Source organism: Channa argus, chromosome 14 (assembly GCF_033026475.1).
Source record: "Channa argus isolate prfri chromosome 14, Channa argus male v1.0, whole genome shotgun sequence".
In the NCBI taxonomy this organism is placed as follows: Eukaryota; Metazoa; Chordata; class Actinopteri; order Anabantiformes; family Channidae; genus Channa; species Channa argus.
The window spans coordinates 15,949,563-15,974,941 of NC_090210.1; the positions used below are offsets into that span (position 1 = coordinate 15,949,563).

Consider the following 25,379-nt stretch of genomic DNA (forward strand, 5'->3'; position numbering starts at 1 on the left):
ACAGCGTTGTGCTTTTGTGCAGATCTAAACTGCTGATATGCACTTTATTAGAAAAAACATGTTTTCTTTATGACACAACACACACAGAGCACATTTTTTTTCTTCTTTCTTTCTTTTGAAAACAAGATGCTCACAGGAGAGCCACACTTGATGAGGTGTATTTATCTGTAATAAAAAGAGGCCCACAAACTTACTTTCTGTGTGGGTGTTATAGAAACATTTCCCTCTTCTACATCTGCACAGGAAGCAGGAAGTTGTGGTAGATTAAGTCAGAGAAACCACAGGTTTGTCCTGCTTTAAGATTCATCCTGCTGTTGATCCTGCACACACACACTAACGTGCCTCTCTGTAGATGTGAGGACACTTTTAAATATAATAAATTCCCTAACACCTTCCCTTAACTTTTACTGACTGTCCTGTCTGCCGTTTGTGGGAAGACTGGAGAGGACTTCATAGAGTGGTCGTGTTGTGAGTGTGGCGTAAAATCTGAATTATTGTTTGAGGGTCTGGTCTCTGTATTGTGGAGGACAGATTATTAATGATTAGTAAAATGTTGATTGTAAAATGTTGACATGACAGAGGATGTGGTGTTTAGTTGGGGGGGGGGGGGGGTGAATGTGTGTGTGAGTGTGTGAGAGAGAGTGATAAAGAGAGAGAAAGCAGTTGGACCGGTTGCTAGAAAGGGGGTTGGGGTGTTTGTAGGGTTGGTTTATTTTAAGTGTTCATCCTCTAATGAGACATGTTTTAGACATATCAAACCCTTTGAAAAATAAATTGAACATATTACTCCAGTTTATAAATCACTTCATTGTCTGCCTAACTTCATATTTCTGACCATAGCTTACCCATGTGTGTGTGTGTGAGCGTGCTAGTTAGGGTTAACATAAGTAGGCAAGGGGATGCATTCTGTTAGCAAATGTCCTGACAAGACTAGAAATACAAACCTCTGTGTTTCATTTAATGTGGTTTTCAGTTGTTGTTCTGTAATTTTGTATTACTTGATATTTGTGTCTTTCCTGGAGATGGGATCCTTCATATGTTGCTCTTTCTAAACCAAGGTTTTTCCTGTTAAAGGCCTTTGAGATGTAGGTCTTTGCCTGATTTGAGAATCTCAGATCAGGCAGTGTGGTTTAGTAGTCCCAGGCAAAGTTCACCAAAGTTCTGACACCAGTTCAGGTTAACTTAATACTGAAATTCCCAACAATTGGGATGCCCCAGTGACTCCCCCAGTAACCTGCAATTAATGCAAAAAGCTAGAATACTGACTGGCATTAGCAAGAGAGATCATATTTCTCCCTCATTAGTTTCTCTCTATTGGCTTCCCATGAAATCCAGAATAGAATGTAAAACCCTCTTATTACATACAAAGCTTTAAACAGTCAAACTCCATCACATCTCAAAGACCTCATGGCACCATATTATCCCCACAGACCACTTCAATCTCAGAATGCAGACCTACTTGTGGTTCTCAGTATATCAAAAGGTAGAATGGGAGGCAGAGCCTTTAGCTATCAAGCTCCTCTCCTGTGGCACCAGCTCCCAGATCAGATTAAGGAAGCAGACTCCCTCTCTACTTTTAAGACTTTAGACTTAGGCTTAGAATTATGCTGTTTGCAGCTTATGTTGAGTTCAGAGGCACTTGAGCAGCTCCATCTACTAGGTATGCTGCTGTAGTATGTGCTTTCCATTTTGTTATTATGTTTTTGACCTTTATTTAACCATGGAGTCTCATAGAGACTGAAACCTCTTTTGCAAGAGTGTCCTGGCCAAAACTGCCAGCAGTTCATGTTAGATGTCAGTTACACTCAACATCCAGCCAAACACGCAAATAAAAGTTCAAATTAAAATGTATACAAACCAATGCACTATATACAAAATCTAAAATATGCATTTAGATGTCACCACTGCAGAACCTTGTTATTTCCCCTCTCTGTACCTTTCTGCAGGTAGTTTCCAGTGATTCAACCTGTCCAGTGTTTTTGTCTGTTGCTTCTTGTAACTATTTTCTTTTCCTTCCTCTCTCTACACTTCCCAAATATCCTATTTGCTGCTAATTCTTCCTTGGACTTTATGTTGTAAACCTCCATGAGTAAATACAGTTTTTTGTTTTTATTTCAGGCTTTGAAATAAAAAATGTTTAGTGTTTGATGGTATGTAGCTATAGTAGATAACTAGCTAAATAATGCATCTTTTATCACTCATTTGCTTGATGATACTTCAGATAGTAGTAACAGATTATAATATTTAATATGTAAAACTAAAGGTAATAGCTTCCACTCAAGATAACAATTACTAACTATACTTTTACTACATTGTGGTAGCATTGCAGCTGTGTGGTAAAGTTCCTGTGTACACTTTGATGTCCTTCTGTAGAGCTGGTATTTGGTTTGTCCCTTCTGTGCTACTTTAGGAACAGAGGTGCAGATATATGCAGAGACTGATTCCAGGATAAAGAAAATGCATTTTTTCTTCTTCTGGGGATTATACACAAATTCGAACCTACTTATGAATACTATGTTCGATTTCGAAGTCAATACACTTTGGACTGGACCTGTAATAAATCATCTTTTACAAATGTGTTAATATTAATTTTTTAAATTATTTTTTAATCCATGAGTTTAAAAAGGAGAAGTCCACCATTACTGCAGGATGTAACACAACAGTCAGTGCAAGAACAGGGCAGTGTCACACTGTTTATTTTAAATGAGCTACTAAACTCTGCACCCTCAGCAGACTCTCTCCCAATATTCAAAAAACTGCTGAAAACAGAACTCTTCCACATTTTCCTATGCACTTAAATCTATTAAAAAAAACAAACAAAAAAACTTTCTCCTCTTTCTCGCACTTGCATCTCTTGAACTGTGAACACTTTTCTGATAGGACTTTGCTTTGATGTTTTCTCCTTTACTTAGATTTTTGCTGCCTTGTACCTCACTTGTAAGTCGCTTTGGATAAAAGCGTCTGCTAAATGACTAAATGTAAAAATGTAAATGTAAACCTAAATCGGAGAACCACAATTCAGAGCAGTCTGTCAGAGGTCCAGGGACATACACAGAGCTGTAGGTCATGATTAAGTGTCCTTTCTTTAAAATGATGTTGGAGCTGAAAATTTGCCATTCGGTGAATATACGGCTCTGTTGCTTGGGTTATTTAGACCTCTGCTTAGGAGCTGCTGGAGCAGGAGCGCATCCGCCTTTTAAGTTCTTATTAGTTCACAGTACAGTGGGTCAGTGCCAGTGGCCTGTGTCTACTTCCTGCATATGCTCTGTTGTCTGTGCTGAAGCTGGTGGAGGAGCATTCAGCAGGTCAAGGACCTTTCCTTCACGAAGGTGCAGAACTGCCAGCTTTAAACTCCACCTGCAGGGAGAGACAAAGGCAGGAAGGGTCGGTACAAAGTGTTGACAATGCTGTACTGACTTAGTCGGAAATCTCTCCCTTTCAAACTATTTGGATTAAAAACATGGGCCATCATTCGATACAAAACAAGACAGCTAAATGTGTAGAGATACAAGAGGATTCAGGGCCAATCCCATTCCAATTAGCTGATATCAATTCTAATTCAGCTTCTGTTTGTGTGCAGTTTACACATTATAAAAATGTGGCATTTTTTAATGTGGGAACTAACAACATTTGCTCAAGTACTGCACTTAACCACAGTATTTAGTAAGTAAGTAATAAGGAACTTGGAACAAGGAGCCAATTTTCTTCAGAATTTAGTTAGAATCTGGCTTTCAGCTGATGCAGTCATATCTCTGACTCTTGATAGATCCAATCTATATCTATTAATCTTTACAGTGCTAAACTTCCCCTAATAGTCTTATTTCTTGTTACTATTTTCCATAATGTACTGCATATCAAACATGTCCAAACCTCACACTAAAGATTTGCATAAAGCTTCATCTAAATTGTTCTTTGTGTTCTAGTGATTATTTTGAACACACATTGTTTTGAGGCATCTGCTCTTCTCCCAATTTCCACCAATTTCTACATTTGAGTAAACCTCCTGTGTTTTCGTGCATCTTCTCTCACCTGAGCCCCATATGCTGTGCACTGGGCACCCAGACTTGCAAAGTGAACTTTCAGGAAAACCCCATACTGTATGAACTTGTGCTCGTTGAGGTCTAGTCCCCATATGTTTTGTATTTGTGATCAATTGGCCTCAACAATTTAACAATCTCCCCATCAGAATGGATATGTCACTGTACTGTACTGCTTTTTTCTGTCAAAATCCTCTCAGAATCATTTACATTGAACAATACTGGGTCACAATAAACTGAATAAAAATCACTGTGGAGAGAATGTACTAACCTTTCGGTCTTAGGGTCTCTAAATGAAGAAGTGTACAGATAACCTCCAGTTTTTGACCCGGTCACAGGGATCTTTATCTGCAAATTAAAGATTGAGATCAGTGAGATGGTAAATGGTAAATAGTTGCTTATATAGCGATTTTATCCATACACACACCCATGGCGGTGGCTGTCATGCGAGGTGCTCACATGACCCACCGGGAGCAACTTGGGGGTTCAGTGTCTTGCCCAAGGACACTTTGACATGTAGCCGGGAGCAGGGATCGAACCACTGACCCTGTGGACGACTGCCCTTACCAACTGAGCTACAGCCGCCTATAAGATGGCTAAGAGTTGTTACAGCCAAAGTCTGCCTTAGTTTTCTATAGCCTCATTTTTGTGAAGCAAGTTTAAACTTATTTAAAAAATGGCCTTTGTGGATTTGTTATAGTATGCAATGCACTGTCATTGGTTTGCTAGTACACTGATGGGTAAAGAGAGTTAAAATAGTTTTATTCTTTAGTGCATTATACATACATCCTCTTGCTTATGTATTGTTTTCTATAGCCCTGGTAATTGTAAAAACAGTTCTAAGCACTGGCAGAAAAAAAGGAGAAGTAAGTTGATCTGAAATGGACAGGTAGGCTGACAACACGAAAGAACCCAGAGGCAAGGTGTGGAGTCAGTGCCCTCCATTGGTTGTCTATAGATATTGTATCTACAAGAAAAAATACAACACCTCTTCATAGTGAACGAGGAATCGATACCCTCAAGGGTCATTTTCAGGGCCGTCATTATTCTTGATCTACTAAAATTATGTGCTTTATGTTTGTAAACTAAAATCTACCTTCTTATTTGCTTCCTTTTTGATTCCTCTTTTCAACATTGAATTGTGGTCATTGGTAATTTGGATTTCACTTGCTGCAATTAGTTAATTAATTATTTCTATGTTTTTATTAATTGGCATGATTTTGTAGAGATCTGTATTCACTTTCACATAAAAGAACCTTTTCTTTGGTGAACGTCCAAAAGCCAAAATAAACTAATTCAATGTTGAAATGAAAAAAGGGCAAAACCTCCAAGAGAGGTGGATACTTTTGATTAGTTTTATTACCAGCCCCAGTGTCACTCTAACCTGCAAACAACTATCTGAAATGGAACATCACTCAAACATGGTGTTTGACCAAACTGAAGCTAAAAGCTGCCCTTAGGTTTTATGAGTCAGAGGTTCTGTTTTTCAGCTGTTAACAGCTTTGAACCAGTTTCTATTCGATTGAGGGAGGATCTCTGAAACCCACTGCAGCAGGTTCATAAAATACCTTATGCAGAGCAGAATCACAAAGAACAATACCGCAATTTGTTTGAAATTGTGGTAACTTTGGACTACCTCTCTGTCAAAATGAAGGATTTTTTATGTGTGTGTGTTCTTTTGTGAGCCTGCCCCAAGACCTAGAACTAGACTGAGTTAATACATTATCATCAGAGCCACAGATCGACCTCATTCCTTGTATTTGACTAAGGGATGAGTGATACTGTTACTTAGCCACTGGGGGTTGTCCCATGTAAATGTTTTTTTTTTTTTTTAAATGTAGAAACAAGGGATTAACTTTGAGTCTCCTTGCTGTTTGTTCTTAAGCTTCTTTTGTCTCTGCCAGTGGTCTGATGAGTCCTTACATGTAAGCTTAGTTTGGGAGGTTACTGTTCCAATTACTCATTTAAGAGATGCTTGTAGTTAGTGGGGTCACTATTTACTGTGTCAGACACATGTATTGATGTGTGCTGTTAGCTTATATCTATTTTTTGTTTTTTGTTGGAACATCCACTTAAATGCCTGAAATTGTGTGTTTTGCTGCCACACTCCACTCATGGATGTGGGCATATTTTTCCTTTTTGAGTTGATATTTGTCCCTCCAAGAACACCAGTGGAAGTGAGAGCTACCAGCAGCCATACTTTCTGAATCCTTTAGGTTTTAAGTACCCTGTTATTTAACTTTACATAAGATACCACACATTTTGTTCCCAGTCAGTTTTCAAAACTGCAAAAAAATAATAAAATATAAAGCAATATTTTTTTGCATTAGGTACACAATCCACACAGTCCCATTTTAAAATCTCTGCTATTCTCATTGTTTTCCCATTTAATACACTTTCTTTCTTACAAATAAAATTGTAACTATTAGAGGAAACAATCCTCCCTATCAAAGTCACAGATGGCTAAGATTTTGGCCAAATGTCTAATTAATCCAAAACACAGCAGTGGGAGAACTGTTAATAACAAGAAAGTTGATATTTTGCTTTCATTAGCTTCTCTCCAGTTGCTTCTCATAAAACCAAGAATAGAATTTAGTATCCCCTCATTTTCTCCACAGAGTTAATGGTCAAGCTCCATCATATCACTGTATCACTGAAGTAAAATGATCATTTGTACTGTGATAAAAAAAATTGTCAAAATGTGCCAGAAAGTCAGTCTGCTGAAAGCTCCAATCAAACCCAGAATAACAATCTGATGACTTTCTCAAACCCAGTACCTGTGCAGTGTGCTGATCTACACGGTTGTTTCGGTCAGTCAGATGGATGTTGTGGACTTTTAAAGGCGGTGCTCCTAGGCTTTCCATAGCCACTGGACATGCTTCCAACTTCTGCAGAGCCAATTTATGGTAGTCTGACTCAGCAAATCTCTCTGTTTGGACAGAAATGAACAGACATGTTGGAAGAAGAATAACCACCATTTCACAAATATATAGTCAGACAGAGGAGGAACAGCAGGCTGTTAGTCATGGTGAATGCAACATACTTACTGCAGGCTGTCCACAGCCAGTGTTGGGTTTGTTACTCAAAAATAATATTAGTACTTTACTCATTACTCCATGTCAGAAGTAACTTGCTGCATTACTCATTATATTATTTTCCTAAAGGGTAAGAGTCTGAAAATCCACTTGTTATTTAACCATTGAAGCTACAAGCCATCCTCCACAGCCACAAAGGTTTCAAGGTGTTTCAAGAGCATTGAGATCATGTTTAGCGCAGTGGAAAGAATCTTATTACTACCTGCACACAATTTACATTTTACATTATGTTTTTATCACCTTTTGTTCCAATAAAAAAATAAAGTAATAGGAATATTTCCTATGTAGAGTGTGTTTGATGCATCTAACAGTGACATATGCAATGACGAAGACAACTAATATTCCATATTAGAAGCGCTCACTGAGAAAGCTTACTGGCTAAATGAACTGGAGCCTATCCTGGCTGTCAACGGTCGAGAGGCGGGATGCTATCGCAGGACCACAGAGAGACATACACAGACAGGCAATCATTCACACTCACATTCACACCTACGGGCAATTCTAGATTCATCAATTGACCTAACATGCATGAGAAAACGGGAGTACTCCACACAGAAGGTTCACGGTCGGCCAGGATGCAAACCTGCAACCTTTTGGCTTGAGGCATCAGCATGAAAATATGAAACAAGTTTAAAGCTGTGTAGTTTGCACACAGCAGCAGATTTTCCATAACAAAAAAAAACAACCTGCCTTCATTTCACTATCTCTCTCAGATACACAGCTCACTCGTACTCACTCTGCATCAGATAGTACATGGTGCCGACACCTCCGCCAGTCAGCACAGTGGTGAAGATGGTGAGCTGCTGCAGGTGACTGGTGGAAACCCTCATCTTTTCCTTCCTTCCCGATAAACCTGCACAGATAGGTCAGTTTAGCCAACAGTCTGGAGCCATGGCAAAAACGAGGATGCTGCACCAGATCCATGACAGTCCTTCTGTACTTCTAACTTAACAATTATATTTTGTGTTTTTGTTGTCCTACTCTTTACTTCTCACAGTCCAGATTTTCACTTTGATGTCATTTTAAAAGAGTTTGGAAATTTTAGAACAGTGCCACAACACATGGGGGCCAAAGTTGGGAAATGTTCTACACGTATCATGTTGGGAAATGCAAATGATGAAGCATCCTTTTCCTCTGTTATACCTAAACCACATAGATTTTTAAAATATCTAATAAAGCTTTTCTCCAAATTTGATAGTCATTCGTCTTTGGAAGGTGCCACTCCACTGCTCAGGGATGTGATGGAAACAAAGTTTGCAAATCCGTGCCTGAAATAGAAATGAGAAGTGGTAAACCCTAAATTTACCTCCTAATTGCTTAAACTGGGGGAAGTTGAATTTCTAACGCCTTCCATTTAAAACATATTTTCAATGGTTCTAATGGAAATTACAAACAGGAACTACTTCCAGCTAATTCAGCATGTTGAAATAGAAACCATCAGGTCCGATTCTCCGAATCCAGACATTGTTTTTGTTTTATTTTGGTTGCAGCAAGGGGAGGATTAGTAGATTGAGAACCAAACTACTTGGTCAATGATGCAATTACTAACCCCACACTGCACTGGACCACAATAATGTTTCCACACTGCTGACTTGGAAGTCTAACATAACCATCGCGGTTTGTCATCAAGTATAGCGCTACAGCATCAGTTTCTTTTTGGCCTCAGAATAGTTATACCCCTTCAAGGCCAAAAAATAAAAGCATTTCTTAAAAATTATTAGGCGATGTGGAGATCATCTGTTTTAATTCTGTCAGAGGAAGTTCGTTCAATAAACCAATTGTCTGCTGAGATCCACCTGAGACTGTGGGTATATCCGAATTCCCCTTAATTGCGTCCATGTTTCATTCACTTGTTTCCGTTTCTTGTATCTTACTCCTTTCCACTAAAGATGTATTGTGGAATTAAAGGAAAAGACATCTGAAGAAGCAAATGAGGAAATGTGTCAATCAAGACACAATGAACCAGGATCTGCAGTGAGGTTTGAGAATGAGCTTAATCAGCTGTCAGTCAGACAGTCAGCTGCTACTGTGGTCAATTTTGTTGTAGTGGTGTTTGTATTTTGTCCAAATAATATTTATCATGTACAGTTCCCACACACAGCATTTTGTTTTGTTTTGTTTTTTTCCTATTTGTTTTTGCATCTACATTTACTGATGTTTGGACTGCAAATTTATTTATTCTGAAATCCAGATTATGGTTATCAATTCGCAGAAAAGCAGGATTACCTCAAATAGTTAAGACATACAATGCAAATATATTGTAGCACTGTATTTGAATTCAACACTCAGAAATGTTCAGCCACACGGAGATAATGCTCAACACCTGAGACAGGGTATTGCGGTAAGACAGCAGACTCTGCGTCTCCATGATGTTTCTCATGTTACGCTTTTTAAATTATAATATTTTCACTTTTTTAATATTAGTTAGGCGACGAAGTTCAAACCAAAGTTTTAATCGACTCAGAAAACCTGCACCAAAGAAACCTGCACAAGACTATCATTCTAGTTCACTGTTCACCGGGTCCAACCCCGATACACAGAGACACGCAGCCAGACTCTCCGTGACTCTCTAGTTTTGGTCGTTGTATGTTGTTGCTAACTTGTAAAATAAATATGAATTCTCACCTTCTCTCCACCATGAATAACATACACCGCTAGGACGACTCCGCTCACCTTCCGTAAACGTCACACAGCCTACAGCCAATTGGGCGTCGGTGCGCTGCATGCGTACTCCGGTCTGTGCAGCTCCTATTCGAGGAGGCGGCATATTGTCGGTATACGTGAAGGCAGAACAGTAAATCATAGTTCATCACATCTAGGGCACAATGGCTGCACTAATAAGAGATAGTGCCACTTAAATATGGTGGAGAAAAAAAAATAGATTAAGGCATATGTAAATAAATACAGATAACTAACATAAAATCACATATTACAATAAAATGAAAAACAATATTAAGACAATTTAAGTGCAAAAGTGGCTTAGTGTTTATTAGTGAAGCTGTGTGCTGGTGGAGTACTACTTTGTCGAGCAGAGTACTTACCAGTTTTACTGCGTACTGAACATCATGAGCCACCTTTGTCTGTAATTAAACTCTGTAGGTCTGAGTCACACAGCCTCATTAGAATAACTGACATTACCCTGTCAAAGAAGCACAGCTTAGCTATCTGTTGTTTTCAGTCTGTTGCTTAAAATGTGACCTGTGATTGTGACCTTCTTGTTGTCTCCTGAGTTGCTGCTAAAAGATGCAAACACACACTCATCAACCACAGCATTAACACTGGTGGTCTTAATCATGTCATGGAGGACCAGGGTCAGCATATTTAGTCTGCAGCTACACAGCCCCATACACAGCAACATGTGATAGAGGTGGTAGAGAAACACAAACTCAATACTCAAGTAAAAGTGCATGTACTGGCCTAACAAAATTTCAACTAAGTACTACTTTAAATATTTTATTTAAGTAAAATTGCTTCAAAGTAAAAAAAAAAAAACACGATCTATTTTAAATAATACTGATTATGGTAAATATGGCAAAATATGTAATATAATTAATAAAATATGAGTCAAAGATCACTGTTGGTAAAGATGGAGCTAACTTTAATCACTTAATGTGCTGACAGGGGGTTAAACCCTCAAAATGTATTAGTTCGTAATTTCTTTAATATTTTATAGTGAAACCTCTACATGGTATTAATGTTGTAGCTAATGTGTATACTAAAGGGTGTACATTTTGTTAATCTTTTGTCCTCATGTAAAGTGAGTCAGCAGTGGTCCACTACAGCTGTGTGTTTAATAATAGAAAAATACCAACACTGACAATAACTGACCATTGCTCTTTTTTATTTCTCTTTCTTTTACATTGAGCCACAGGCTTAATTTATGTAGTGGACCACCAGGCAAAGTCCAAAAAGCCCCAATTGGTCCCCATGGCATTGTACTTTTTAGGTGTTCAGTTGATTGAAAAGGATCAAAGATATATCCTGGAATTTGTGAGCATCTCAGGTCATTTATTGACTAAATATGTTCAACTCATCTTAAAGACACAGCCTTTAAATGGAAAGGTCTTATCTGTGTCTTATCTGTGCATTTCAGGCCCAAGTGTGATGACTCCAGCAGAATGTGAGTTCAGATAGATATGGGCAGCTCTAAACTACATGTTCCTTTGCTCTGTTGCTTCTCTACATTAGCTTCCCATCAATTCTAGAAAATAATTTAACAACCCCCCTCCCCCCCCTTACGTACAATGGTCTTAATGGCCAGGCTCCATCGTGTTTGAAAGACCTCTTAGTGCCATATTGTCTAATTAGACCACTTCGATCTCAGAATGCAGGCCTACTTGTGGCTGCTAGAGTTAGTAGAATAGAAGGCAGAGCCTTTAGCTATCAAGCTTCTCTCCTGTGGAACCAGCTCTTCTGTCAAAGATTTTATGTCAGTTGGGGTGCTATCAGTCCAAAGTTCATGCTCTTGAAGACTGACAAATTACTATTAAGTTGTATGAGAGAATTGCAACTCATTCATAAACTAATTCATCATTACAATTCACTAACCACTAAACTTTTATTACTACTTGATCTATAATTTATTTATAAGTACGATAGGGCTCCACTAAGAAACAAATTACTTGAAACAACAGCAAATGGATTTGATTCTGTTGGTAACATGAATGATAGAATTTATTCCAGATTTATTGCACAACCTCTCAAATATGACAAATGTGTCATCAAAACTATTTTAAGAAATAAAGATTTGAATATTGTCAAAAAGAATTTACATTTTTGAACTGTCTTGATAAATGTAGTAAAAAGTGCAATTTGTCCTTTCGGATTAGAGTTGGGTAAAAGTGATGATGGGGAAGAACTACCCCGCCCCCGTCGCACCACTGGGTGTGTATCTCTGCAACACAGCAAACGCACCGTATGACGTGTAGAGCGGCGCCGAAGCAGGAGGTGTGTAAACTGTTCCATAACCACGGTCACCGGCGTTTTAGGGTTTTTTTCAGTCATCTCCAGCAGGTTCACTTGTGCATTCACATAGTGTCATAGTGAGGATTCAATAAGTGCAGGTAAGTCATATGTTATGGAAGCTTTGGATTTTGTTTTCGTTGTTTTAAAACCGGCCTCTTTCGGAGCTCGGTGTGATACTATACATAACTGATTACTTAACAGTGTCACGTATAGGACGCCTTTCCTGAGTTTGAACGTGCTTCTTTTGGATCTAGTTTGTGTAGTACATGCACATAATTGCCATTAAACCTCCCTTTGAATTCCCTACAGCGTTTAGCTGAAAAACGCCTCCAGATGACACCCCTCTGGAGGAACCGTCGGTTCAGATTGTGTAATCTTGCTCAACCTGCTTATCCAAAACTCCTGCAGATGACACCATCTGAACTCCTATTGATGACAAACTTTGTCAGATAGAAGCAGAGGAATATTTTAAAATAGGAAAGTCAGAGGGAATTTTAAAAACATTAATGCACATTTACACCCTAAACTAATGCTATAATAGAAAGCAAGTTGAAAATTGGGGAAGTTTCGCTTTAACACGGGCGCAGTCAGGATTTTACTTATGAGAAGTCAGTGTGATCCTGAGCTGATTCTCTCAGTCTTACAGCACATTAACACCTGTTTTTCATTTAATAGTGTAGAGATATAGGATGCAGTATGATGAATGTGACTAATGAGCCACGAGCTCACAGTTCGCTAAATGTGAAATCACTGACCATCGTGCTCCCATTGTGGAAACTGTATTGTTACAGCTGAGCTGCATCTTCATTCACTTTCTGCCTGATCTGCAAAATGTCCCTGAAACGAACTTTAGAGGTGAGAGGGGGATCAAAAGTGTCTGATTCATCCATCATCAATCCAAAAGAATACATTATAATTTATGAGTTGATTATATTTTGCATTGGAAATTGGAATATGCAGAGTAATTAAAGGTGTCAAATAAATGAAGTGGAATAAAAATACAAGTAATTTAAAATGCAAATATTCCAGTAAGGTACACGTTCCTAGTAAATGTACAAACCACAGTTTATCAGCTGAACCTCTTCTCTTTCTCTTTCAGTCATTATGTTTGGAGCAGTGGTTGTGGGCATCGGTACAGCAGGGTGGGTGAGAATTAAAGACCTGCTAGCTCCACTTCCCGGCAGCCCTGCAGAGAGACTCACTGTTAAAGGATTCATATCCAGGTAACACACATTCTGCTCAGCATGCACAGATCATCAGAAGCCTCTGGGTTTGGTTGGGTTGTGTTATTTGGTAATTTCAAATTGTACAGAGGAATGCTATAAAGCACAGATCTAATATGTTGGAAATGGAGTGGGGGGCATGATAGAAACACAGGGCATTGAGTTCGCAAAGTCAGCATAACTGCTTTTGAACCACATACACTCTCATCTCATCTACTGCTGCTTTTATCTCATAAATGCTGAACAAAGACAGAAAATATGAGTCTTACACAGATAAAACATGAAAGAAACACTTTGTTTTTATTAATACTTGTTTTGCCATGAAGACTTGGGACAAACCAAAGTACAGTTTTTAGATTTTTGAAGTCATTAGTTGTAAGTGTGTTATCACAACCCTGGGCTTGCAAAATTGATTTTTTAAAATGGAGCTATTTCACGACATAAAGTTTGTGCGGCAAGGAGACGTTTCAAACGCATAGTTAAACTTTTTATCTTCGAAGTTGACAGTGATCTCATCAGTACAGTTTTGTCAACAGGAGGAGCCTTGACCCTCAGCAGGGAGTGGGCCAGATCTCAGTGGAGGACGCTGTGAGCAGAGAAGACATTCATGTGGCTTTCATCTGCACTGAGAATGTGTCACATGAGGACAGCATCAGGTAAAGTGCAGATAATCACAGAGCCCTCTGTGACCACAGAATCCAAATTGCATAAGTCCAGGGTGGAGGTTCCACAGTTGATGATGATTCGGGTGTCATGTTGTCTGCGGGTCTTGGTTCACTGCGTCGAAAGTCAATCTGGGCATTTTAAAGCCTTTCATACATCTGCTGACAAGCTTCATAGAGATGCAAATTTACTTTTCCAGCAGGGTTTAGCACTTGTCCAGAGTGGCAAAATTAACACTAGCTGATTTGCTGAAAATGCTATTAATGTGCATTACTGGCCAGCCAACTCGTGTGACTTTAACCCCACACAGAATCTATGGGATTTTTTTGTCAAAACGCATATGAGAAGCAGCCAGCCCAACAACATAGGCGAGCTGAGAGCTGCCATCAAACCAACATGGTCGCAACATTGATGCTTCATGTTAAAGGAGCCCTGACCAGGTGTTAAGTGCGTAAATGCATATACATTTGAGATGAAATATGAGGTGAATTGGTGGGTGTAGTAGAGTAGTACTTAGCAGCTGAATATATTTTTTTTATTTTTTAAGGTTAAAAAACCTTTCATGAGAGACACTTGACTCAGACTGTACACTACACAGTATCTAAACGAATCAAAATTCCTGTTGTCCTGTTTTGTCAGAACTTTCCTGCAGGCAGGGAAACATGTCAGTGTGGAGTATCCCATGACTCTAAACTTCAAGGCTGCCGTGGAGCTGTATGACTTGGCTCAGAAAAAAGGTGATATTAATTATGAACCATGTGTAAGTGCTGACATGCAAATAGAGTCCACAGAAATGTGATGATGGTAAGGTGATGGTCGTGTGATGGTAAGGTAAGGCAAAACATCTCCTTAGTAACCATAGCGTTACATGTTTATGGGTAATGACCAAGAAAAACGAAGAATCTCTGTGCTCCTGATTGCACTTCATGAATGTCACATTTAGGCCGATCCAGGTGGATTTAGGCAAATACAACAGTAGTTCAGCTCTGATTTCACTTATGTTTTGAAGACAGGCAAAACGCAGAGTTTGTTAGTGTGTTTCCACTCTATCTGTTTGTGTTTGTGTTGTACACCAGGACTGATTCTCCATGAGGAACACATAGAGCTATTAACAGAGGATTACAAACAGCTCAAGAGAGAGGTAGAGGGGAAAACCCTGCAGGAAGGTACTCTTCATTTTACAGGTAAGTCACAGCGTGTCTCTGTGTTTCTTTGAGACCTCGAGGAAACCAAACTGACATCCTTAGTATATTAATATGGACATTCATACCATAGTATGAAAGTTCTGTCTTTTCTTGGTATCATACGTCATACAGTGTGTTAAGACAAAGTTGCATTAATATCAGCCTTATGTGGACGTTTGGCACAGAGAAGCACATTTTAGGCTTGGAAACTAAGCATTTGTAAAGAAATGTTGTAATAATGTGTATTCTACACTGTAATTTGTTGAAGGTGGAGCCCTGAAGCCTGGATTTGGTTTCCAAGCATTCAGTGGCATTGCTCGCCTCACCTGGTTGGTCGATTTGTTCGGTGAGCTGTCGGTAACTGCTGCCACCATGGAGGAGGACTCTGGCAACAGCTACAGCAAGATGACTGCAAAGCTGCTAACGTCTGAAAACAGGTCTGAGAGGATATATATGTATGCATGTCTGCCAAAGAGATGGAGTGATTACTTCTTAATTAATTTCATTCTTTAATACTTGTAATGAATACTTTTTTGACTCCCCTATCCTGTTTGCAGACCCTAGTCCCAGATCTATAGACAGATCTATAAGACCCCCCCATTAAGAACTCCACACAATACAGTCGACTTTTAGTTATACACTACATGGCCAAAAAAAGTCACCACCTGGAAGTAAGCAAATAGAAAGGGGCTTTCTACTAGATACAATAAGTATCTTCCCACGCCTCATACAATGTCAGAAGAACTATGCTGTGGTCATGTAAAAGATGTGCTGTAACTCGAAGGGCATCAAGCAAAGAAAACAACAAAGGTGACTGATGAAATAACTAAAATTGGGGTGGCCACCACAGAGACTGAGATTTTTTGGGATGTGCTGGACGCAGTGGTGCGACTCTCCCTTCATTAAAAGTATTGCCAGCGATTGATTGTTCAATAAATATTTTAAGGTGGCTACATTTGGGGTTTTACCTGTAAAAATTGTGTTTGTTAATAATAAAACGCACAAAAATCAACAGAGAAACCAGAGAGCTGTGTTTGGGGAAAGACAAGCCATTTTTCAAACCTACAAGATGATTTCCTTCTCTGCTCCTCTATATAGCCAGAAGTGTGTCCATGTTCCACACTGATTGTGCCAAATAACCTCTGCAGCCAACCTCAGCTGAAAGTTCATAACCAGGTCTACCGCACGTCATCTTCCTAATCAGGAAGATCTTCTTTGCCTCCTCACACGATAAGTTTATGTCAGGCCTCAGGATTGTTTGGACAACCACCGGAAAGTTTTCTTCCAACTTAATTTGCCCGGAGCATTAGAGTAAGTGGTGGGGTTAGACTCCTCACTCTCTATGCATTAGGGTGGAATATTTCGAAAACGTATCAAAATTCAATACAACATTATACATCGCAGGGAAATAATTGTTTTCCAGGAGAAATCTACCTCCGAAAACTATGTTTCTCTAATCCCCTACACTGAAACAATGAGAGTTAAGAAATCAGGCTGTGACCTGGTTATTTAAGTACATCCACTGAATGAGAGCACAGGTGTTGAGACATCTAAACATGAATTCCTATGTGTTCTTCTAGACCTTTGACATGGATTGAGGAACGGGGACCCGGCCTTCCCAGAGCCAAGAACATCAGCTTTAGGTTCGACTCCTGCACTATGACCCAAATCCCTGCTGCACCAAGAGGAACTGTGGGTCTTTTCATGCAGGACCTGATCCACTTCTCTGCCAAGCTGGCAGGACAAGTGAGTCCCGAGGAGCTCAAGAGAGAGAAGATCAGGATCTTGCACTGCTTGGAAGTGGCAGAGAGAATAAAATTGCTTTGCCAAAATTAATAGGGATGCTTTATATTATTTAAACATCTGACCCTCATTTTTTCATTTGTTATGTCATAAACATTTTTATTTTACAGTATTTATTTCTACCATCTTCAAAGGTTCTTGTCTTGAGTTCTAAAGCTGCTAATTTTAAAAGGCTTGAGTGGCTTAACTAAATAACACAGCCAGACCCCATATTATTGTTCAACTGCCTTAAATGTAATTACTTTTTTTTTCAGTAAGTATTGGGTTTACACGTTGTAGAGAAAGCTACTTTGAAAGCATATTGGGGTATGGGTTAGGGTACCTCATCAAGTAGTAGTACTTATTTACTTAGGTGTGATACTTCAAAAATAGCAGCAACAACTTCACTGAACATTTGTTAAGAAAGAGCAAGAGGTAATATTCAGGACTAACTGGCACCTAAGATAATCAAGCTCCGTTTAATTTAGATTACATTTAACATACCGTTAACATTAAAATAGCCAAATATGTAGACAAAAGTTATCACAGGTGAGTTGATGGTCCAGTTTCCCAGAATACCTCTACCCAGACCTAAACCCGGTCTAAACAGAACAATCCCATCCATTTCTAGTAGTTAGCTACACATAAATGGCTTAAAGCAATTTGACTACTGAAAACACTTTGCAATCAAAAATGCAGTTAAACTACTAGTTTAATTTTATGTAGTTCACTGCACTAAATTTGTATGTGGCAAAAGTATGTGAAGCTCTAGGATTATCAGGATTCGGGAGTTTAAGTCAGTGTTGTGAGGTCCTGCCTAATTTAAATAGGAGAACTCCAGGGCTTTACTTTCAAAGTCTGATCTTGAGTTTCTAGTGATGTGGTGTGGCTTGGGGATTTCTAAACTCATATATGTATACTTTTAAAGCTTATGTTTAGTCGGGTTGTACTGAGGGAATGTGCTCATTGTGCTTGTTTTTGACCTGATGGCCTGTAGAGGTGAACAAGCTCAGCTATCTCCAAGTTGCACCAAGTTCTTATGTGCTTAACATATGTTGTAAAAGTTGCCATAAAAGGCCATAAAAAAAGCTGGAGGCAGCGTCCTGGGGGGGTAAGGAGTATTCTGCCCAGCAACAGGAGGATATAAATTCATGTTAGACATGTTAAGACTTTAGAACTGCGCTGGATTGAGGTTTGAGACGTGTTGGTTCACTTCTCTCTTGCAAGAAAATAAAATCCTTTAAGACCTTAATTGATGTGGAAGTTTCTTTAGTGATTACACTCGAGGTGTCTGTTACCACTAATTGTCGATTTTTTCCCACGACAATAAGAGTTGACGTTGGTCACCAGGCTGGAAAGGGTTCTCTAAACAGCTTGGACTACAATGGTCAGATTTACAGAAATGGAGAACATTCAACACCACTGTTCCCCTCCCCAGGTGTGGTCAGCCAACAAGGATCAGGCCATGTGTCTGATATTAGTGTTCATGATCCCACCATCAGCATAACAGCAAACAACATGGATGTGCATGGCATATAACTAACAGCTCCATTCGTTTACCGTCTACCCATGTTTGCTGGGGAAGTGAGATGAGACTGTTCTGAGAATGAATGTATGCAAAACACTTTCATCTGGTAGCCTATAAGGATAATACTCCATGTTTCAGGAGTTCCACTTTTATTCCTCAGTTATGTTCATATGCTACTTGTTTCCTGTAACTTAAGTTGCTCTCAAATGGAAGATTTGATTTAGCACGTAACATAATGTGTGTACCTCAATGTGTTCACGGCAAATCTAACTACGCCATCTGGTGTCGCGATGTTGCACCTGCAAATAGTTTTAGAGGGAAGCGACTGATGGGTAGAGTGGGTGGTAGAGAAGTTATCAGCAAACCACAGGGTCAATGACTCAACTCCCAGTTACTCAACTCCCAGTTACTCCTGTCCACATGTCAAAACGTCCTTGGGCAAAACAATGAACAGTGACGTTACCTCTGATGTAAGTATCTTGGGATGATGTGCAAATAAAAGGCTAAATGACTAATTCTAAAATAGCTGAGGATTTATAAGGAAATGTGTCTGTGGGTAAAACAATGTTGACTTACTCAGATAGATATTAACTTCCCACATTGAATTTCCTGTGGTTTTCATGTCTTTTCCTGCAGGAGGAATGTCAACAACTTTTAATGTTATTGAAGAGTGAATAATATGTAAAGGTAACAAGGCCCGTGTGAAAAATGTTTATGTATATCAACATACTCTTGCAGTAAATTACAGGGAGAGAATTTTTGTCCATTTTTATTTATCTTTATTACCAGAAGCTGCTCAGTATATGGTTAAAATTTAGCTGGTGATTAAAATTTCCAGATGCATAAACAGTGTGAATCGATGGGAGATATACTGGATGTACACAAAAATACAGAGATTTACTATTTTGCTTTCGTCTTTTACTGCTGTAAACACAACTCTGGCCAGCTCCTGGTCATTAATTCAGACAGAACATGTCGCACAGAGCTCACACATCTACGGTACAAGTTTAACTGTAAGCTTTTCCTTCACAAAGTTTCTTACATTTCTATCCAAATAAGAGAAGCAGAGACTCAAGCTTTCGCTGAAGACATGGTGAGACATTCCACAGATGCCATCCGGGCCAGCAGCCTTGCTGGTGGGGAGTTATCTCAGCTGCCTTCCCACACGGAGAGGTGTGAAAAGTGCAGGTTGGGAGGGGGGGAGGTAGAGAGCTGGAGACCACTCTCAGAGTCGGAAGAGGGCCATTGGAAGAGATGTCAGCAGATGGGGAGTGGAGGACCACTACATTTGGGTGACGCATTATCAGTAGGGTGACGAAGGGTCGAAGCAGCGGTCACATGCAACCGAAACCATCCAGATCCATCTGCTCGCTGCGGACACTGCGGACTCACCCTGGACCGCATGCTTGATTGTGAGTAAGCTTTGGACATGTTGTTGGTAAAGCCACCTCACTGCATCGGCTTATGACTGCGAGTCTACGTTTGATTCATCTTCCTGTTGATGTGCTCTGGTTGGTTTCTTCTGTGGGCGCGTGATTGTACTTAAGCTGCCGTTCAAGTCTGGGTTTTGACATCCTGTCTCTTGTGGTCATGACATTAATTTCTTTGGACTTATCTACTTATGCGGTTCTACCGAGCCTTTCAGGTACTTTCCATCAACTTTTAAGTTCCACTTGACAGTTAACCTTTATGTAAACTTTCACTTTCATTGATGTAACATTAGTAACACTTAAAAAATCTTGATGAATCACTGTGCAGTATTAAACTGCCAGTGGGGGAAAGCTATTTTAAAATTATTTACTTGATTTAAAAATAATTACCACACGTACTAAATCACTTTATTCCAAACCCAGCGGCAGGTTTGCTTTGATACCTCCATGGTCTTTTAAGACACCAGAAGAAGTTTTTTTTTTTATTCAAAATGACCAACTTTACTCTTCATTTGTGGTTTCGGTCTAAAAGAACATCTTTAAAGTTTTTTTTTTCTTCTTTTTTGTCCAGCGTAACAAATGTGAAAAGTTTGTCCTGCCAAGAATATATTTGACATAATGAACCAGCGCTTCACTAAAAGGAGGAGGGGCTTCAGCAACTGGCTTCCTTGTTTATGTCAAACTCGATCAGAAAACTGCTGATCAACTCCGGAGTCTCTGTCTCGGAGGATTAATAAAACGTCACCGGTCTCATCCGAGTTTTCTCTTTTTCAGCTCATACAGGTACACTCACTTATATTTTCTGACAATATACTAGCACGTGCACCAATGCATGAAGTGTGGTGTATGTGTATTTTTGTTTCACATGATACCAATTAAATGTATCATATCAAATTAGTTTGTAGTTATGTACCTATTATTGCACTGATATGTATAAATGATTCTTTAGGAATATTGTGATGTGTAGCTTTAGGTACTGTTTTTAGTAACTTTTGCTTTCATTTTTTCATTTCGGTCTCAGTGTATCATCATGGCAGCTACCAGCTGTGTTCTGTTTGAGGAGCAGTTTCTATGCTGCATCTGTCTGGATGTTTTCACTGATCCAGTAACCATACCCTGTGGACACAACTTCTGTAAAAGCTGCATAACTCAGAACTGGAATGTCAACAGTGTTCCCTACCAGTGTCCCATGTGTAAAAAGAAGTATAAAACACAACCTGAGCTGCAAGTCAACACTTTCATATCGGAAATGGCGGCTGAGTTCAGACAGTCATTGGAAAAAAGAGGTAGTGAGAGCTCACAGGTAGCCAAATCAGGAGAAGTCCCCTGTGACGTCTGCACTGGAGCCAAGCTCAAGGCTCTGAAGTCATGCTTCACGTGTTTAGCCTCATACTGTGGTATTCACCTGCATCCTCACATGACAGCTGACGCCCTAAAGAGACATTTGCTGACTGATCCCGTGGAGAACATGGAGGGCAAGGTGTGTATGAAGCACAAACAAGCTCTGAAGCTGTTCTGTAGGACCGACCAGATGTGTGTGTGTCAGCTTTGCAGGGTTTTAGAACATGCGGCACACGACATTGCTTTTGTAAAAGATGAAGTTCAAGCAAAAAAGACAGAGCTGGAGGAGACAGAGGCCACAATGAAGCAGATGATCCAAGACAGAGAGCTGAAGATCCAGCAGATTAAGTGGTTAAAAGTGCACGGCAGGGAAGATGCAGAGAGAGAGATTGCAGATGGTGTTCGGATCTTCACTATTGTGATCCAGACTGCAGAAAAAGGTCTGAATGAGCTCATTGAGAAGATTGAGGAGCGGCAGAAGCTGGCTGAGGAACAGGCAGATGGCTTAATCCAAGAACTGGAACAGGAAATCTCTGCACTGACGAAGAGAGTTTCTGACATGCAGCAGCTCTTACACACTGAAGACCATCTTGACTTCCTCCAGAGTTTCGCGAACGTGAACACTGCTTTGTGCACCAAGAACTGGAGAGAGGTTAGCTTAAGTTTACCGTCATATGAGGGCACTGTGGTGGAAGCTGTGGCCGAGCTGGATGAGATGCTCATCCGAGAGAAGAGGCATCTGCTTTATGACGCCAAGCTCAAGAGGGTCCAGCATTATGCAGTGGATGTGATTCTTGAACCTTATACAGCAAATCCTTGGCTCGTTCTCTCTGATGATGGGAAACAAGTCAGGTGTGGTGAGGTGAGGAGTAACCTGCCAGATAACACCCAAAGGTTTTCTCTTTATATCAATGTCTTAGCGAGGGAGAGTTTCTCCGCTGGAAGATGTTATTACGAGGTTCAGGTTACGGGGAAGACGGACTGGACCTTGGGAGTGGTCAACGAGTCAGTCAACAGGAATGGAATAATCCCAATAAGCCCAGTGAATGGTTACTGGGCTCTGGGCTTGAGGAATGGAAACGAGTATCTAATTCTGTCCAGCCCCGTGGTCACACTCAGTCTTATCTCAAGACTTTGTCGGGTGGGGGTGTTTTTGAGTTATGAGGATGGTCTGGTCTCCTTTTATGACGTAGATGCTGCAGTTCATCTGTACTCCTTCACTGACTGCTGCTTCACCGAGAAACTGTTTCCCTTTTTCAGTCCCGGTCTTAGTCATGGGGGCATGAACTCTGCCCCACTGATCATTTCCCCAGTCAATGACACTGATTAGGTTTAGAACTATATACACTATACAGTGTCTTCTTCATGTATTTTCTGGGCCTGGCTTGGATTTACAGTCTTACGTGCTCTCTGTATCCTGAACTTGCTGGCTTAACTTAGACTCACTACTCTGTATATATTCTACAGTAAACGGTCCCCTCAGTAATGAGCAGGAAATGGACATTTGGGACAAAGAGTGTTATATTGCATCATTACTTAAAGCTGTTTGCTGCTGCCTCTATAATTTTCTCATCTCTGAAACAGGGAGCATTGCATTGTGGGATCTTTAGCACCAAGTACTGTACATGACACGTGTGTTGTATACATGTGAACATACACCAATTCAACAATCACCAAGTTTTAATGTAAAAATATGATGATTTGTTATTGGAGCACTTTTAATTTTGTTCATTAAGTGAAATGTAATACTTTTACATGTGTAAAAGATCTGAAGTGGGACTAGGCTAATATTTACAGGACACTTTTACTTGAGTGTACTTGGACCAGCTCTGTACACAGTGTATCACATGTTGCTGTGTATGGGGCTGTGCAGCTGCAGACTCCTCAGTTTGGCCATGTTGACCCTGGTCCTCCATGACATTATTAAGAGCACAAGTAATAATGTTGTGACTGATCGGTGTATATGGTTGTGTGTTTGCATGGCTTAAAGTGACATTTGTGGATGCAAATACAAACTGTATTTACTGACAAAGGGTTTTCAGACATGTTCCCAAGCTCATGCAACAATTTCCACTACACCCGTATCTGTTTTTACTGCAGTGCTCCCTTGAGGGCGTAAAGCCGGTTTTGTGTTCGACCTTATAATTGCTCAATGATTTTAAAGTGATTGCTCCATAATTTTAGAATGTTTAAATGAAAATATGAATGTTTGTGGATAAAACTTCCAAATTCTTTGCACTTTTATATAACAAAACAACAAAAAAATATTCAGCTGGACTGCACTACAGTATTGACTTCTCTTTTTATTTGATAGACCAGAATCTTTGTGTGAACCCACACATTATTTATCTCTCAAAGTTTTTCTTTTATGCCCCAAAATACTTCAGTAGCTAACAACACACAAAAAAAATAGCAAAACAGGGATCAAACCACTTGAAGCTCTATGGAAATGTGACAATAAACACACAATAAACATTTGAAATATTGTGTCTCCGGTAAAATAAAATATGGTGATGTTAAAATGCTGTGACAATAAAGCTACTGCAACCTAGATGCCTAATACCGTTTATGTGAAAACTACATTAAGTATGGTTTGGATCTCTATTGGCCTATATATCATATCACAATTTAATGGTCGTTTTGTTGTATTTTTTGTGAGCATATAATATTGTCGGACTTTTGTTAGGCTTCTTCGCAATGGTTGCAAATTGCAGCTGCTTTGATTACTCCATGTGCGTGTGCATTTAAATAATGTTAAAACATTGTCTTTTCCTGCTCTCTTTTTAAAAATATTTTCAAGTTGTCTTATTTTTAATAAGCGATTAGGTATTAATAAACTAAAACCATAACCATAATGAAGTAAAAAGAAATGTACTGTATGTATTATTGTGTCAGAACCTTTCCAGATATGCGGCAGAAGTTAAGATTGTTTTGGTTTTTTTACTTACAAGAGAACAGGCAGCAGGGCTGTGTCTCTCTCTCTGGACTCTGAATGCACCAAATGAAAGAAAGAAATATTATCAGTAAACATAGTGTTCAGGAAGGACTCACTCAACATTCTGATTACAGATAATTACCACGAAACACAGCTGCAGTTCTCTTTGTTTCTACCATCTGGCTAGTAATTATTTTCTCACTGCTTTCAACATCCTTTCCTTTTTTTGATTCCATCCAACTTACTGTCCAGTGTCACTGCTTCCCTTCTTCAGCTTAAACTGCCCCATCAGAAGTTAGTGTTATGAATTTGTGAGACCCTTTAAACTGTCTTCAAAAAGTGAAATAGTATTTCAGTTTGAGCTGTACTTGATATTGCATGTAGACATAAAACGTTAGAAGGCAGAAGCACCAAGTAATTATTATGCTTTGATTTTACAAAGATTATGCTTGTGATGTCTAAGTCATCCGACTGCTGCAGGATTGAACAGCCCTGCACGACTAGTGAAGCAGCTAAGGGAGAATCATGGGAGGAGTGGTTGAATCGGTAAACTCATTATCTGGAGGACTATTGTCATTTTAATCTGCGTTTGTTCATGAACTGATTGTGTACAGATTGTGAAGAAAATCCCTGCCAATCGCTGCCTTTGCCGAAGACCTACGTGACTTACTTTTATAAGTTTTGCTGTTTTACCAAAGGCTCTTTTTTAAACAATGTGTGAAAACCTGTTTTCATTAGTTCAAGAATAAACATTTGAATTATTTAAAACGGTCTCAGTTCATATTCATTTCCATGCTAATTTTATAATTACAGTGATAAACCCAATTATTATCCTGGGAGGCCCAGATTAAAATATTTTATCAGTTAACTTAAATTATATCCGTTTGTGGGCAATCTTTATTATTTTATTATTTATTGATTAGCAGCTTTTAATGTTAATGTTTACATATTAATGTATTAATATTTACTTTTCATAATAAATATTTTTGTTTTACTTTTTCTCAATTATGTCTTTTTCTCCCTTCCCCTTTTCCACATTCTACATCTACACTCCCATACTATTGTTCCCCAGCTTGCTGATCAATTGTGTTCAGTTTGAACAAAATCAGATATTTAAAGATACAGTATGTCATGAAACCCACAGATGAATTATTAACAAGCAGCTCTAGAGATTTGTAGACATGAGAAGGCAGAAA

At 39.3% G+C, this 25,379-nt stretch overlaps 3 protein-coding genes across 9 annotated transcripts in view; 2 read left to right on the forward strand and 1 right to left on the reverse strand.

Moving 5' to 3' along the window:
* Window positions 1-2,680: 2,680 nt before the first annotated feature.
* LOC137098090 (uncharacterized) overlaps window positions 2,681-25,379 on the reverse strand; it is a 39,789-nt gene continuing 17,090 nt past the window's right edge. For 4 of the 5 annotated variants that reach the window (XM_067473905.1, XM_067473906.1, XM_067473909.1 and 1 more), the window contains 7 exons: window positions 24,197-24,236; window positions 13,158-13,283; window positions 9,758-9,880; window positions 7,869-7,985; window positions 6,815-6,966; window positions 4,309-4,385; window positions 2,681-3,357 (listed from right to left, as the gene is read on the reverse strand). In XM_067473905.1, coding sequence (XP_067330006.1) covers window positions 3,228-3,357; window positions 4,309-4,385; window positions 6,815-6,966; window positions 7,869-7,985; window positions 9,758-9,880; window positions 13,158-13,283; window positions 24,197-24,236 — 765 coding nt within the window. In that variant the 3' untranslated portion in view covers window positions 2,681-3,227. The remainder of the gene's footprint in view (window positions 3,358-4,308; window positions 4,386-6,814; window positions 6,967-7,868; window positions 7,986-9,757; window positions 9,881-13,157; window positions 13,284-24,196; window positions 24,237-25,379) is intronic. The other variant, XM_067473907.1, reaches the window with a different exon arrangement.
* blvra (biliverdin reductase A) lies at window positions 14,964-18,201 on the forward strand. The gene is made up of 3 exons (XM_067473919.1): window positions 14,964-15,167; window positions 15,436-15,604; window positions 16,748-18,201. The coding sequence occupies exons 2-3, from the start codon at window positions 15,540-15,542 to the stop codon at window positions 17,001-17,003; spliced, it is 321 nt and encodes a 106-aa protein (XP_067330020.1). The 5' UTR covers window positions 14,964-15,167; window positions 15,436-15,539; the 3' UTR covers window positions 17,004-18,201.
* On the forward strand, window positions 19,724-24,892 carry LOC137098092 (E3 ubiquitin-protein ligase TRIM21-like). 3 transcript variants are annotated; one of them, XM_067473914.1, is made up of 3 exons: window positions 19,724-20,122; window positions 20,479-20,690; window positions 20,929-24,892. In XM_067473914.1, exon 3 carries the CDS (start codon window positions 20,938-20,940, stop codon window positions 22,576-22,578), a length of 1,641 nt encoding a protein of 546 aa, XP_067330015.1. In that variant the 5' UTR covers window positions 19,724-20,122; window positions 20,479-20,690; window positions 20,929-20,937; the 3' UTR covers window positions 22,579-24,892. The 3 variants fall into 3 exon arrangements, with proteins under 3 accessions (XP_067330015.1, XP_067330016.1, XP_067330014.1); XM_067473915.1 differs by having other exon boundaries at window positions 19,724-19,889; XM_067473913.1 differs by having other exon boundaries at window positions 19,724-20,690.

Coding starts and splice junctions, on each gene's coding strand:
- LOC137098092 (XM_067473913.1), top strand. CDS start 20,938: ATGGCAGCTACCAGCTGTGTTCTGTTTGAGGAGCAGTTTCTATGCTGC.
- blvra (XM_067473919.1), top strand. CDS start 15,540: ATGGAGGAGGACTCTGGCAACAGCTACAGCAAGATGACTGCAAAGCTG. Junction 15,605..16,747: donor CTGCTAACGTCTGAAAACAG/GTCTGAGAGGAT, acceptor GTGTTCTTCTAG/ACCTTTGACATGGATTGAGG.